General features: G+C 37.2%; 1 protein-coding gene and 1 long non-coding RNA gene across 4 annotated transcripts in view; one reads left to right on the top strand and one right to left on the bottom strand.

Annotated features, from left to right (window-relative positions):
- The window catches only part of LOC126807736 (delta and Notch-like epidermal growth factor-related receptor), a 385,935-nt gene that overhangs the window by 193,821 nt on the left and 175,925 nt on the right, over positions 1 to 16,189 (top strand). For both annotated transcript variants that reach the window (XM_050532512.2, XM_050532520.2), the window contains one exon: positions 14,606 to 14,712. In XM_050532512.2, coding sequence (XP_050388469.1) covers positions 14,606 to 14,712 — 107 coding nt within the window. The remainder of the gene's footprint in view (positions 1 to 14,605; positions 14,713 to 16,189) is intronic.
- On the bottom strand, positions 7,826 to 13,958 carry LOC126808278 (uncharacterized). 2 transcript variants are annotated; one of them, XR_008788372.1, is made up of 6 exons: positions 13,576 to 13,958; positions 13,255 to 13,364; positions 12,035 to 12,157; positions 11,681 to 11,772; positions 9,651 to 9,738; positions 7,826 to 8,811 (listed from the first exon to the last, which is right to left on the bottom strand). It is a non-coding gene; the product is annotated as an uncharacterized LOC126808278 (long non-coding RNA). The 2 variants fall into 2 exon arrangements; XR_007674525.2 differs by having other exon boundaries at positions 13,729 to 13,956.

Genomic DNA, 16,189 nt, shown 5'->3' with positions numbered 1-16,189 from the left:
CCAGCGGTGGGTTAGGTTTAAGAATTTGGGGGAGAGGTTAAGTCTCCACATAAGCACTGACCTAGGATGATGAAATATTAGTTTTATTAAAATACATACAATACATTAGGCTTATATACAAAGGTAATTTAACTGTTTGTTTTGGTGTTGGTGGCGATAATGGGGGAGAGCCACATTAGTGTGTTTTCTACTAAGAATTGGATTTAAAAGAAAGGGCTAGGGATTCTTATATCTAGTTGATTTTATTTACTAACGGTTAGGGATAGGATTTGATATATGGTTTGTTTTGGGTGAGGATGGAGACCGGTCTTGTTTAATCTAATTTACTGTGCACTAGGATGTCGTTCAGATTTTTATTTTTAGAATATGCAATTATAAGTTTCTGTGTGAAAATTTTCGGGTAATTTTCTTTGAGATCAGTATAGTGTTTTCCGGTATTTAGTGTTTTTTCTGGTGTTTTCCGGTATTCGGTATAACATGGTGTATTCCGGTAGTTTTTCGGTGTTTTCCCGTCGTTTTCCGGTATATAGTATAACCCGTCTGTTTCTCATTTCCTATTCAGAATGATCTGAATAATAACAAGTCTGGTGTTTTAATTTCTTTTTCTGGTTTCATCGTGATTCAAGATTGTTCTCAAATCACCTTGTTGAGCAAGCAATATTTCGTATTATAGAATTAAAACCTATATTTGTACAAATTGATTATCCAAATACAAAAAAAGGGAGCCACGGTGGCTAGTTGGTTAAGACGCTGGCTCGCTAGCCTGGAGGTCGGGTGTTCGATCCCTGCATTGGCCGAGAAAGTTCATCTGGATTTTCCGACGTGGTTTCCCCTTGTCAGTGGTGCAGAATGGAGGGCCTGACAAGGACAGCTGTCTAGTCCTTCGGGTGAGACGAAAAACCGAGGTCCCGTGTATACATTGGAATGCACGTAAAAGATCCCTTGGCAGTTAGAATTCGATATAAGAGTAGGCGATAGTGCCGCTGCCCGGGCAAAATTTCCCTCATAGCACACTGTATGGCGTATGCCCGTCTTCATTAGCCCAGTATAGGAGCAGAACAGTAGGACGTTAAACCCCATTTCATTTCATTTCCAAATATAAAATTTTAATGGATTGCTTGAGATGTGGCTAGGCGTAACGTGCCATTTTGAACATTTATTACAACGAAAGTTTCCTAGGCACATCTGGAATTGAACATTCTATAACATAATAATAATAATAACCATTTAATTAGTCAATTTAATATACATGTATATTTTTTATTTAGTTGATCGTTGTATTCTTGTTTACGTGGACTGAAGCAACCCTAGTGTCCCGTTGAACACGCAAATAGGGGATATTGAAATGCAAATACCTATGCAGGTTGTGATATGATAAATAGTCATGGACACTTGACAAGCTTTGAGAGTATGTTCACAGATGAAGAACTTATCGCCCCAGCAGAACCACTGAGCTGCACCTGCGACACGTAATAGCGTCATACACGTGGGAGGGGTTCATTGTCAAATTTGACACTTCCAGGAAGGGTTGATGAAAACTGCCTGGTGCTCGTTTATCCCAACCATGTTTGCTTTCCGATCGGTTCTTGCATAAGATTTACTGTTTAGCGTATCTTTGCTTTAGTGTGTTACGTTTAATTTGCAATGAGACGTCTTCAACATGATGAACGTATACGTGCTATTGGCATGCTTTAAATGGGTTCTACACAGCGAGCAGTAGACTGTGGAACCGGTACAAACAAACACACAATGTTGATGATAGACCTCGTTAAGGTCGTCCTAGAGCCACTACACAAGCCCAGGATCTACACAGCGAGCAATAGCCAACATGCTTAATGTGTCACAGTCTGTGATCAGCAGACTGTGGAACCGGTACAAACAAACACACAATGTTGATGATAGACCTCGTTCAGGTTGTCCTAGAGCCACTACACAAGCCCAGGATCGATACATTCGTACACAGGTCCTGCGAAGTCACAGACAAACGGCCAATCAGCTTTCTGTAAACTTGTACCAAGTTACAGGAATTTGAGTTACACATCAAACGATGAGAAATCGGCTACATGAAGCCCATTTGCATGCGCCACGACCGCGGGCTGTATCTCCATTAACTCGCCAGCACATGGCAAACAGACGTCAATGGTGTAGGCAGCTTAGAAATTGGGGTAATCGTCGATGGGCGCGTGTAATGTTCTCAGATGAGTCCAGATTTACTCTGGATTTTACCGATAGGCGTGCTCGCGTTTGGAGGCGTGTAAATGAGCGTCATGCTAACGTTAACGTCAGACAGCATGACAGATTCGGGCGTGGGACTGTTATGGTGTGGGGACGAATCACCATGACTGGCAGAACGGACTTGCATATTGTCCAAGGAAGGGTCACTGGTGTGTACTACAGTGACCACATCCTGGCACCGATAGTTCTGCCCTTTGCTCAACGTGCAAGTCGACGTTTCATCTTTCAAGATGATAATGCCCGTGCCCACCGCGCTCGTGTCGTGAATGACTACCTCCAGCGTCACCATATTGTCGATATGTCGATATGCCTTGGCCAGTCATGAGTCCTGACCTTCCCCCTATAGAGCATGTCTGGGACATGATCGGGAGACGTGTTCGTCGACATCAACTTTAACCGACAACACTGCAAGAATTGGCCGTGGCACTGCAAGAGGAGTGGGTCAGATTGCCCCAAATTGTGATTGGACGGTTGACTAAGAGCATGCCACGACGAATTGCTGAATGTCTGAGGATTGGTGGAGCAATTACTCATTATTAAGACAAAAATCAAAAACGTCCATTTTCACTTTTGACAATGTATCTCTTTGCGAGTGAAATGGGGCCGTCAGATAAGCCGCCCATATGAACTGTTTATGTTCATGTGTAGGCAATTGGCCTGTTATCAACATACACTGGTTACCTCTAATAAAAACAGCAGTGCATTTCCGCAGTTTTGTATTGTTTCTGAATATCCCCTACTTTTTTTGAAAAGTATATAATCTGTCTTTAGATATTTTAGATGATGTAATTGCCAGAATGAAGTAAAGTATTGGTTTGGCTTGGGTCAGACAATGTCGAAGATGTAATGAAAATTGATCGCTTTTCAAATTGAATTTTGAGTTAGAAACGGGAGTATGGCCGGTAATTAAATGATGTCAAAGAACGCACGTTTACTGGCGACGATGCTTCTTCTTTATCTTGTTAAAAACAAGATATTTAATCATAAGAATCTCAATGGATGTCTTGATATTACAGTTACGAGATCAAAACATCTGATGTCATAGAACAGAGATGCCAGCATATTGTGTGCACATCACGTATTGATGTCCAAGTATGAAATAATCTTTAGCCGCAAAACATTTTTATATGTATACGATTTTGACATCTTAATTTGTAACCGTGGTTTTAATTATACGTATTTTTCATATTTTTAAAATCCCGCTTAGTTAGAACCAATAAATGGTTGCGTTATGTGTCGAATAATTTCGACAGCGATGGGTGACTCATCTATGTCTTCTAAATAACTATGAATTATGATTGATACAGCTAACTCGACCCAACATTTAAAAAAAGAAATAGCTATAATTAGTATACAACTTACACTTACCACACCGAAATGAATATTTAAGAGTTTAACCATTCCTAATATGAATTCATCTTAAAAAGGCATTATACTAGTATATCTCTCTCTCACAGAAAATCAATTTGGTTAAATACCATATTCTGAATAACCATGGAATCCAGTAGACGTGGTACAAGGGTTAATCAGCGAACTGGATGTATGAGATGTGTTGTTGACGTTTGGGAAAGTAGGACGAGGGGAAATGTGTAGGGAGTGCTGTAAAGGGATAGTTAGATGTATTATGAATGGTTAGAGTGGCTGTGGTGTTACGGTGAAATACTATGCCGCCACCGTAACACCACAGCTTTATGATTTCTTAGACAGGAGTGATGTAATGGGTGTCAACAACTGGGTATGCTGGTACCGTCGCAACGTAGCCGTGAAATATATATTGTGGGGGGGAAGGGCGGAAACGGAAAAATATACAATGTTGACAGTATGTGCCAGGCATGAGGCTGCGCAGACCGAGCGGCAGCTCGATAGGGAGTGTCACCCTCATAAAAAATTTTTTTTTTAAATTTCAGTTTTCTGTAAGCAGTGAAAACACTATTTTGGCATTGTTTGCGGGGTTAAACCTAAAAATCACATTAATACACCTATTGCACGATATTGTGAAACTAGCTGACGAAGACAGCTCGGGCGGCGATTGTTCAACTCGGGGCTGCTCTGTCAGTATCTAACAAACGCATTTAGTTCGCGTACAACTTTTAAAAACCGAATGTCAGTATGGTATTTCTCACATAATTGGTTATCGCAAAAACAGAATAAACTGAAAGCCAGTAATCTCGACTCAAACCTATAGTCTATAGCCCACTTACTACACTGTCACTCGGCTTCCTATATTATTGTTTGTGGACGGTTTACTACTCAGTGATAAGCCTGCGCCGCAAAAAGAGGTCTCGCCTTTTATTATTAGTATAATGACTTCCTCATGTGCGGCAGGTTAGTTTGCTTCTAAAAACACTGTTTTCCGTTCCAAAAAATACAAAAGTAATTTTCTACCAGATGACCATGGTTCTTTTCACCGAGACTACATAATTTCTCTCGGTGTAAGGATATAGCTATGGATAAGTTCATACAAGGTCAATAAATCCGCGGTCACTTCGGGTCACACTGTTGAGAAAATAAACCGATGGGTTTGTTTAGTAGCAAATCGAGCGTGAATCAACTGAGTTTGTACTGAAAAATTTTTGAGTGATATGTATGAACTGTCTTCACACATTCGGTTTATAATTAGCGATACACAGGTACAGTGGCAAATGTTGTACTTCACAGACTGTTTACCTCCGAACTACCTCCGCACGAAATCCCCGATTTGGGTACTTGTTAAAAGAAAACGAAATAGTACCTGTGCGCGTGCCAGTAAAAAAAAACCTAAGAGTTCGCGCATAAAAATGCCCGAACGTACCAGGCGCCAGGCCATCCAGGCATTAACTTACCGACGATACTGTAAATTACACGACCTTTCTTTAAACTCCTTGAAAACCACAAACAAATTGTACGACTCTTAAATTGTATAGAATGATCACTGTCTCATTTTTATACCGCCCACATGTGGACGTATATTGTCGTCGCCCCTGTCCGTCCGGACGTCCCTCCGTCCGTCCGTCCGTCCACAATTTGTTTGTGGACACTCTATAGGTCACAATTCTTATCCAATTTTGACGAAACTTGAAATATAGGTTTATCGCCAAAAGATCTCGGCTGCTTTCGATATTGGCATGTATCGGATCGAAACTTCATAGATTATGGCCCCTGTTTGTACGAAAAATCACGTTTTTAGCTTGTGGACCCTATAGAGGTCACAATTTTTATTCGATTTTGTTGAAACTTGAAATGTTAGTTTATAACCCAAAGATCTCGGTTCCTTTCGATATTCGCGCATATCGGACCGTAACTTCCTGAATTATGGCCCCTGTACGAAAAATCACGTTTTTAGCTTGTGGACCCTATAGAGGTCGTAATTTTTATCCGATTTAAAAAACCGTATTATTATATCACCGTTACACCCCAAGGATGGCTGAGTTCGAATTTCGTGAAAATCGGCCCAAAATTGAGACAAAATGGCTGCAGTTTGTTCTCAAATAGCGTAAAAAATATGGTATATCAAGGTTGTGGACCCTATAGAGGTCACAATTTTTATCCGATTTTGTTGAAACTTGAAATGTAAGTTTATAACACAAAGCTCTTGGTTCCTTTCGATATTTGCGCATATTGAATTGTAATTTCCTGAATTATGGCCCTTGATTGTAGGAAAAATCACTTTTTTTTAGCTTGTTCTCTATCCATCTCTCGAAAATGTGGGCGTATCCTGCCTGGCAGCCGCTGTTTTTTTCTGCTAACAAACGTTGAACCCCTTTGTCTTGATACATGATTGTGGCAATTTTACATAAACTACAGCTGGTTAAAATTACAAACACGTTTATAATAAACATGAATCAATTCAAGAAAAATACGGATCAATGTAGAAAGGGCACTCAAGTCGCCAATAAAATAAACCCCAACAGATTGTCTCTAAGTTTTGTAGTTCTCAATACTCGAATCACAGAGGCAAAGGAACCGATTGACAATTTCGGGCAAATCTGGGGTGAGGTGGGAGTGGGGAGCTTGTACCATAAACTTATGTAAACCTATGATACGAGTTTCTCGTATAGATGATCATTTCTGTCTATTTCATTTCTGTTAAGGATCTGGAGTTCGTATAATTTAATGGTTTAGCCTAAAACATTTTCTCTGAAACGTTATCTTTGGTGCAGTCAGTTGCCCCAAAAGCTCACTTCCTGACATAGGTAGGTTTCATATGTTCCGGTTGTGCCGGAGTATTGTTTTATATGGTTATATCTCATAAACACAAAAACATAATATCGAACACAATTACTACTGTATTTTAATTAAAGCGACTTTCGTTGAGGGTTCTCTCAACGTTTTCAAGCAAATGTTATATCTCGTTAATTCAGCCGTGGCCAGAAGTTCTGCATTAAACATTCCATAAATTCTATTTTGTCTGCATGCATTCACACATGTTTGATTGTTTATATTATTTTTAAAGACCAATTTAAAACATGGTATTGGATGGTCTTAAATATATTTAACCAGACAAGAATGAACTTAATACAAAATATCAGATTTAACATTCTGCCGTACATTGTTGAGGATGTCACGACCACTGCCTACATTAAAATGCAAGTCATATAGTCGATTAAAAGAAGAAATCGTTATAATGTACACTGAAAAAAAACTTGTGTTGAAACAACACAAACTTGTGTTAAATTCAACACAAGTTAGGTGTCTCTATTTAACAACACAAACTTGTGTTAAAACAACACAAAACTTGTGTTAAATGTTGAAACAACACAAAACTTGTGTTAAAATGTATCAAACAACACAAAACTTGTGTTGAAACTTGTGTGAAATCTACACAATACTTGTGTTGAAACTTGTGTTGAAATTTCTGAAACTTGTGTTAAAATTTCTGAAACTTGTGTTGAAATTTCTGAAACTTGTGTGGTTTCATACAAACTTGTGTATAACCATCATCAAAAACTTGTGTTGTATTTTTCCCCAATTTATATCCAGCATAGCAACCTTTCTATGCAGGACCCCTCTCTTTGCTCTGTTAGACCTGTAAAGTTTGATAAAAGAAGGAAACAAAAAAAAATTTTGTAAGATTATTATTTATTCATAAAATCATAGGAAAAAGTAAATTAATACATCAAAACTAAATAGATATTTGAAATGTTAACAGAAAAACAGAGACTTCAATTCTAATACAAATTATAATGTGTTATATATAATGACCCCTCCCCCCCCCCCACTTTACCCATCACAAAATATAAAATAGCTATTTAAATTGTTTTTTGCCCCACACACTTTACCCATCACAAAATATAAAATAGCTATTTAAATTGTTCTTTACCCCAAAACAAGAACTGAGAATATAAAGATATGTACACAGTATCCCTACCCCATAATATATAATTCAAATATATCTAAATTTAATAACATCCAAACTAAGCACTAATAAGATTAATTATGCACTAAATTGAAACAATTTCAAAACTGAAAAATGCTACAAAATCACACTACAAGTGATTTGTGAGGCATCTAGAAATAACTAGCATACACAGAAAACTAACAAAAGAAAATTGCTCTATTTTGCAGGAGTAATAAAATGATGTAGAGCCTTTTCCTCATTAAAAAAACCCCAAACAAAATGAATATTTTATAAATAAAAGAAGCAAAGCATCAAGATTACAGGATTGAAATAAAAAAATATCATATGTACAAAAGATTTATATACAATCACAAGTCATAAGCCACAGTGGTTCAGTGAGCATAAGGCGTTGGCCGAGAAATTTCAACTGGATTTTCCGGCATGGTTCCCACTTTTCAGTGTTGGATATGGCAAGGGATAATTGGGTACAAGCCCAGAATCAAAAGAGAGAGAGACAGAGAGAAATGGGGTTTAACGTCTACTCGACACAAACTAGGTCATTTTGGGACTAACATATGGTTTAATTTTAATTCAATAATTCGCTAGCGCGTAGGGGTCTTTAGCAGTGGGAGGAAACCGGAGGTCCCGGAGAAAACCCACAAGATTGGACAGGCGACCCTACTCCTTGTCTACAACCGGGGATTCGAAACCAACCCAACTGCGTACACCTTGAAGAACCCTTGAAAATTGAATTATTTGAATCAATGACAGACCTTCTGATCAAATGTGTGCGTGTTAACCATTCGGCCCCCCTGGGTACCCTTTAAAGAACCCTTGACAGTTGAAATATTTGATATAAGGGTAGGGTAGAATCACTCTAAGAACACAGAAAAGCAGGATATTAAAACGTATTTCATTTCATAAGCAAGGGAAAGTCACCTTAATGTAGGTCAAGGTTTTTTGTAATTCTGGGTGTATTTGATCTACATTTGGTTTCTAGTAATGCCTATTAAATACTTTATGATTTCCGACCAAATTCTAAGTGATTTATATGTCAGTTTACTTGCTATATTATACATACATATTTGAAGAGAATTAAAATCTAATTGTGTTTTGGAAGAAAATTTAACATTAATAACAAAAAATAAATATTTAAAAATTGGGTCAAATGCATTCTTTCCCAGAAGTATAAAATAAATTGATGCTTTGGTTCTCTTGTTGTTATCATACATCAAATACTCCTTCAAGGGTGTTCCAGCCTAAAAAATAAAAAGTAGGCAATAAGAATACAATGTTTAAATAAACAATTTATTTTGCCACATCGAGACTGGGTCTCTATTTGGTTTCAACTTTGCGTAACGCTTATTGTGTCTTGTCCACTTAAAGACCCAGGCAGATTATTATGCTCAAATCAAATGGGTTAAAAGTCAGAAAAATGAAATGAAATGGGGTTTAACGTCCTACTGTTCTGCTCCTATACTAGGCTAATAATGACGGGCATATGCCACACAGTGTGCTATGAGGGAATTTTTGACCAGGCAGCGGAACTATCATCTATTCTTATATCGAATTCCAACTGCCAGGGGATCCTTTACGTGCATTCCAATATTCGTCTCATCGGAAGGACTAGACAGCTGTCTTTGTCAGGCCAAGTCAGAAAAAAGTCTTGAGATTTGGGACTGAAGTCTCATAATAGGTCAACTATTCACCCGGTTCATACATGTATTGTCTGCAAATCCCGATTCCCTACTACATCATTGGCAGCACCTATTTACTTGGCAATGTCTAATTATTTTTGGACCCATTCTTATTTTATTTCCATTGACAACAAATTGGATATTACCCTTTAAAATCTATTGAAATCTATTTGAAAAGTAAAATATTGTCCATCATTATTTTACTGCTATTTACTGTAAAAATACACATAGGCCCTATCATAACTTGAAGGAAATCAATGGATGTGATTGGCAAAAATCAAGCATGCCAAGTACTTGAAATAGCTGAGTCCTAGGCATTGCCCCAAGAAGAATAACTAGATTACCAAGCAAGTGTATAAAACTACTTCCTGATTAAAAATACAAATATGTATGTTACTTACATTTTGCCTGATTATCAAGCTCTGTGAGAAAAGTTTCCACAATATGAATAGCCATTTCCAACTGTTTTTATCTTTCTGATGTAGTTAACTGGAAAAGAACATACTATGTATTAGATGACTTAAATTGACTCAACAGTTAAAAGATGAAAGTTTTAATTTACAGTCTATATTTTACACAAATTTCTGGAGAGAATTAAAATATAATTGTGTTTGAGAGGGATATTTAACATTAAAAACAAAAATAAAATGCAACCGATAACTTATTAGCTTTTACAATCACTATATTCTTTTTCAAAATTATAAGGAGATCACATGGCTAAGAGGGTACGACGCTGGCTCACTAGCCTGGAGGTCGGGTGTTCGATCCCTGAATTGGCTGAGAAAGTTCATCCAGATTTTCCGACGTGTCTTCCCCTTGTCAGTGATACAGGACGGAAGACCTGACAAGGACAGCTGTCTAGTCGTTTGGATGGGATAAAAAAACGAGGTCCTGTGTACACATTGGCGTGCATGTAAAAGATCCCTTGGCAGTTGGAATTCGATATAAGAGTAGGCTGTAGCGCCACTGCCCGGGCAAAATTTCCCTCATAGCACACTGTATGGTGTATGCCCGTCTTCATTAGCCCAGTTTATGAGCAAAACAGTAGGATGTTAAACCCCATTTCATTTCATTTTCAAAATTATAAAATAATTTGATGGCTTAATATTCAAGTATTATGACCAGGTAGAATTAGAGCATAGTTAATTTGAGGCCAGAGCCATTATAGATTAGCCAGAATCCTAATTAAAATAAACTCTGTAATTATATTAGAGAGACATTGTTTCATAAATTATTATCTATTGTAAAGTTATTCCAGTAAGGTATTAAGGATTATATTGTAACTAAAAACAAAGCTAAGGTATAAAAGTCCTAAAAATTGTATATATTAGAAAAAGGCGAGTTAACCACAGGCAGGCAGCAGGACATACTGAAGGGCAGGTCTCTGATATAGTGACTAGTTATTTCTTAGATGCTGTTCCTTATTAAGTTACCTATCCTGTGGGTCAGTATTATATGTATATATTATCTTTGTTAGATATTGTTACAGAATATAAGATTATACTAAGAGAAGTGAGTTATTGAATTATTGTATGTTCAATCGTACACCTCCAACTAGATTGAACATACAACCCATCGTCGAAGGTTGGACTATAAGTAGGTCCATAAACCCTGGATGATAGTATGTGGTTGAGTTGGCAATAAATATACTTTCTACGGTTCACAATGTTTAAATAAATAACTTATTTTTCCACACGTTGAGTCTCTATTTTGTTTCAACTTTGCATAATACTTATTGTGTCTTTTCAAGTTACAGACCCAGGTAGAGTATTATGCCTCAATGGGTCAGAAGCCAGAACAAAAGTCTTGAAAAAAAGACAATAATGAAAAAATAATCATTTAATTTACCAATTATCTCCACTAAGGCAGTGGTGAATACAGTATTGCAAACAGTATTACAATATGATATTAATTATATTTTACAAATTCATGCATTTGAACGCTTTATAATAATGATTATGAAAGGGTGTAACATTGCATCCATCTTATAGTTTTGAAGTCATATATCAAAACTGTATATCAACCAAACAAGCCTGCTGAGTCTCATGTTGATCGTATTTGAAATGGCATAGCGCTAGACTATGCCCCAAAAAGAAGAACTAGATTACCAAGTGTATAGAGAGAGAGAGAAATGGGGTTCAACGTCCACTCGACACAAACTAGGTCATTTCGGGGCTAACATATGGTTTAATTTTATTTCATTAATTCGCTTGCGCGTAGAGGTCTTTAGCAGTGGGAGGAAACCGGAGGACCCGGAGAAAACCCACGAGGTTGAACAGGCAACCCTACTCCTTGTCACGTACAACCGAGGATGACAGGCCGTATGATACAGCACGCACATGCTAACCATTCGGCCATCCAACCCCCCCCCACCCCACCAAGTGTATAGAACCAGTTCCTGATTCAAAAAGCAAATATGCATGGTACTTACATAGCCTTTGTCTGATAAGCAACCTCTGTAAGAAAACACTTCCACAATATCAATAGCCCTTTCCAGCTGTCTTGATCTTCCGAGGTGGCTAACTGAAAAAAAATATGCAATGTATTACATTAGTTGGCTTAAATTGACTAGACAGTTTTGATTAAGTCAAAAAATGTTAATTTAACTACATTTGTTTTGTTTCATGTGTTGGTTTGCTTTGCCACAGATGAGACAGTCATATCTAACTAAGATTCTGTCTGTGCTCATACATGTACGTGTACAGTTTTACTATACTAAACTGAATTTTAGATTTCAAAATAGCATAACAGCAATCTTTTCTATAAGGATTGAATAGTTACCCACCAAGAAAAAGCTGCTCTATCATCATTTTTTCCAGCCATTTCTTCTTCCATTTTTTTACTTTTATAATTTCTTTTGTTACATGATCTTTTCCTGGGTGATTTGCATATACATCTAATATTGAAACTGAAAAAATAAATACATGATATGTAATTTACCATTAAAGCTACCATACCATATATACAAACTGTGTGATTTGAAATTGAAACTAATGTATCTATATGTATCAAAAATTTTAATCCCAAGGAACTACCTAAGCCGTAAAAATCTATTTTTATAATCCTTGTTTGTCACATGGTTTCAATGTCGCAGTAATTAGAAGACGGCCATGGTGACTGAGTGAGTTAGGTGCTGGAATACTAGCATGGAGGCCACAGGTTACCTCTTGGGGTTGACCGAGAAAGCTCATCTTGATTTTTCAGAGTGGTTTCCCCTGAGATCCAATGTACACATTGGCGTACACATAAAAGTTCTCTTGGCAGTTTGAATTCGCTATGAGAGTAGGCCATAGTGTCGCTGCCCGGACAAACATTTTCTCTTAGCACACTGCATTAGACCAGTCGGAGCTGAACAGTAGGACGTTGTCTTTAAACCCCATTTCATTTCAGGTAATCTAGTATTTTTCTAGTAAGATTGAAGTCTCTCTACTTTCTTTATATGTAAATATCATATTTGAAATAAGCCATACTTTTATTCAATATGGGGTGGGGCTGGGGGGAATGGTCTAGTAGTTAATGCATTCACATGAAATCACAGGGTCTGTCATTGTGTTAAGTGGCATGGTTTCAATTTCAAGGAGTAGAGTCGCCTGTCCAATCTCTTGAGTTTTTCTCTGGGCCATTCGGTTTCCTCCGTTTGCTAAATACCCATACCAGCAAACGAATTATTCATATCAAATTTAACCTTACCTGTCCTTTTTCCCGAAACGACCTAGCGTCTGTAGGCTAAGTAGAATGGAACAGTGTGCAGGGAAAGGGTGGAAACGGAAGAAAGCTAATCGTCGTCGTAGTTGATTACCGGTATGCATATAGGCATAGCTTGGACTACTTGATTCTTCAAATACAAGTACACGTAAGGCCTTGTTTATGTCATTTTTCTCTCTCTGTTGCATGTAAGTGTCATATAAATACTTTACTTGGGATTGTATGTTCACATACACTAATCATTGTAGGACATTGGTAAAAAAAAAAATAGAAAATAGAAAAATTAAATGAAATTGTTACCAGTTTTTCTTCAAATTCCAATTCAATGCCAAAATGGAGTCCTTGAACGGTAAATTCTCAATACGGTAATTGCTGTAACTGTAAGGTGGAATGAGTCATATCATCACTGACTGGAAAAAATAATGAAACTATAGAGAAACTTCCACAGACTGATTCTAGTTCCATTATTTATTAACTGTGACTGAATCAGGAAAATAGGGGCCTAATAATATTCCACAGAGTGACAGAGTCAGAGGTTGAACGGAGGGTTTGGGGAAAATATCTACTTATTTGATTTAAGGTTGTTTTTTTAAACATAAATTAGATTACAATTCAACTAACACAAAAGTGTAAAAAGATTTTTTCTAGTCTGTGCCCGCGTTTATGTCTACTCTTGGCAAAATCTTTATAATATAAAAAATCATGAAACAAGAATCAAAATGGCCGCCAATCCAATCCAACCTCCCAAGATATAATTTCAAAACAGATTCTTACCTGCTGGTTCAAGTCGAGCCGTTTCTGGTTTAATCATAATGTGATTCTGTAATGTACGTATTTGAACAACATCGTAGCGCCGAACAACTAATGTTAATTAAGCACGATTTCAGAAAAATTGAACAGATTTGATAATAACATGCCGAAATTTTTTCCCTGTCCCCGCCCGCCATTTTAAACATGAACTTCCTGGTTAAATTGTTGGAGTTTTTTTTAAGGAAACGAAATACTAATATTATACACAAAAACAATATCGATGCTAAATTACATACATAGAGGATATTTGTCGTTTTAGAGTGAATAACATATTTTATTTCATCGAGAAGCAAGAAAACTTATATTTTCACGAATACGTAATGTTCTATTTATTTTATGATTTTACAATCATTTTAGGTAAAAACAACTAGCCAGTGGAATAACACTTTTATTTCACTGATAAAACGCGGTATTCCACTACTGATCATAAAATAAATGGTATTATTTTTTTTTATATAAATATTCACAAACCTGCGGTCTTTTATTCTCTGTGACCATTAGCTTACATTTGTCAAACATATCACTGCTCAAAAATCATTTCAGTACGCTGTTAAATGGTAAATGAATTGTGTGAAATCAATTCATTTAATGTCCGGTTGCACCGAGATGATATCGCAGACAAAATGTAGCCTATAGTACGTTGATTTTATCAACCAATCACATTAAATAATAGTTTTACTTATTTTCTTGTCAATGCATTTGGAGTCAATGCAAAACAACACAAGTTTTGTGTAGAATAATTTTCACACAAGTACTTGTGTTGAGATCCAACACAAGTTTTTTTTCAGTGTAATGTTTTCCTATTTTCTAAATAAAATAATATATATTTTTTTATTTTCAGTTAACTTGTCATTCACAGAATACGTGCTATGGTAGTGAATATGTTCCTGATATTAAGATTGATCCGCAGTTAATGCCAGTAGAAATTCAGCATAAAACTGTTCTTAAGTAAGTATTATTCCTACAATCATTGAAAAAACAAAATGACATTTTCCCTCTGTCACGCCCCTGGCCTTGGACATGCCAAGTGCGAAAAACAGAGAGTTCTTTGAATCAAAAATGAGTGGTCAAGAAGAGCTCAGTCTAAGTTATCAGTGACCCATGTTATTATTTCCTGAAGCAAAGTCTATTAATAAAGTTCATTTGGTTAATAATAAAATGTCACCTTTACAAAACACTTGCTTTTGATTTTGAGCTAGTAGAATTCATATCTTTCACGACTTTTTATAGGCCTATATCTCAGGACAATAAAGGAATAACTAACCGCCACTTGTCGACGCGTTAACCGCCAGCACCCAAACATGACTTCGACATACATACGTACCAGTAAATAATCAGTAAACTACAGTACAATATACTTCTATCATAATTGACAATCCAGTAGACGTGGTACAAGGGTTAATCAGCGAACTGGATGTATGAGATGTGTTGTTGACGTTTGGGAAAGTAGGACGAGGGGAAATGTGTAGGGAGTGAAGTGCTGTAAAGGGATAGTTAGATGTATTATGAATGGTTAGAGAGGCTGTGTGTTACGGTGAAATACTATGCCGCCACCGTAACACCACAGCTTTATGATTTGTTAGACAGGAGTGATGTAATGGGTGTCAACAACTGGGTATGCTGGTACCGTCGCAACGTAGCCGTGAAATATATATTGTGGGGGGGGGGGAAGGGCGGAAACGGAAAAATATACAATGTTGACAGTATGTGCCAGGCATGAGGCTGCGCAGACCGAGCGGCAGCTCGATAGGGAGTGTGTGGGAGGGTCACCCTCATAAAAAAATTTTTTTTTAAATTTCAGTTTTCTGTAAGCAGTGAAAACACTATTTTGGCATTGTTTGCGGGGTTAAACCTAAAAATCACATTAATACACCTATTGCACGATATTGTGAAACTAGCTGACGAAGACAGCTCGGGCGGCGATTGTTCGACTCGGGGCTGCTCTATCAGTATCTAACAAACGCATTTAGTTCGCGTACAACTTTTAAAAACCGAATGTCAGTATGGTATTTCTCACATAATTGGTTATCGCAAAAACAGAGTAAACTGAAAGCGAGTAATCTCGACTCACTACACTCGTCACTCGGCTTCCTATATTATTGTTTGTGGACGGTTTACTACTCAGTGATAAGCCTGCGCCGCAAAAAGAGGTCTCGCCTTTTATTATTAGTATAATGACTTCCTCATGTGCGGCAGGTTAGTTTGCTTCTAAAAACACTGTTTTCCGTTCCAAAAAATACAAAAGTAATTTTCTACCAGATGACCATGGTTCTTTTCACCGAGACTAGATAATTTCTCTCGGTGTAAGGATATAGCTATGGATAAGTTCATACAAGGTCAATAAATCCGCGGTCACTTCGGGTCACACTGTTGAGAAAATAAACCGATGGGTTTGTTTAGCAGCAAATCGAGCGTGAATCAACTG

This window comes from Patella vulgata, chromosome 1 (assembly GCF_932274485.2).
Source record: "Patella vulgata chromosome 1, xgPatVulg1.2, whole genome shotgun sequence".
Lineage (NCBI taxonomy): Eukaryota > Metazoa > Mollusca > Gastropoda > Patellidae > Patella > Patella vulgata.
The sequence above is the reverse complement of the archived record's forward strand: the minus strand, read 5'-3'. Positions and strand labels throughout refer to the sequence as shown.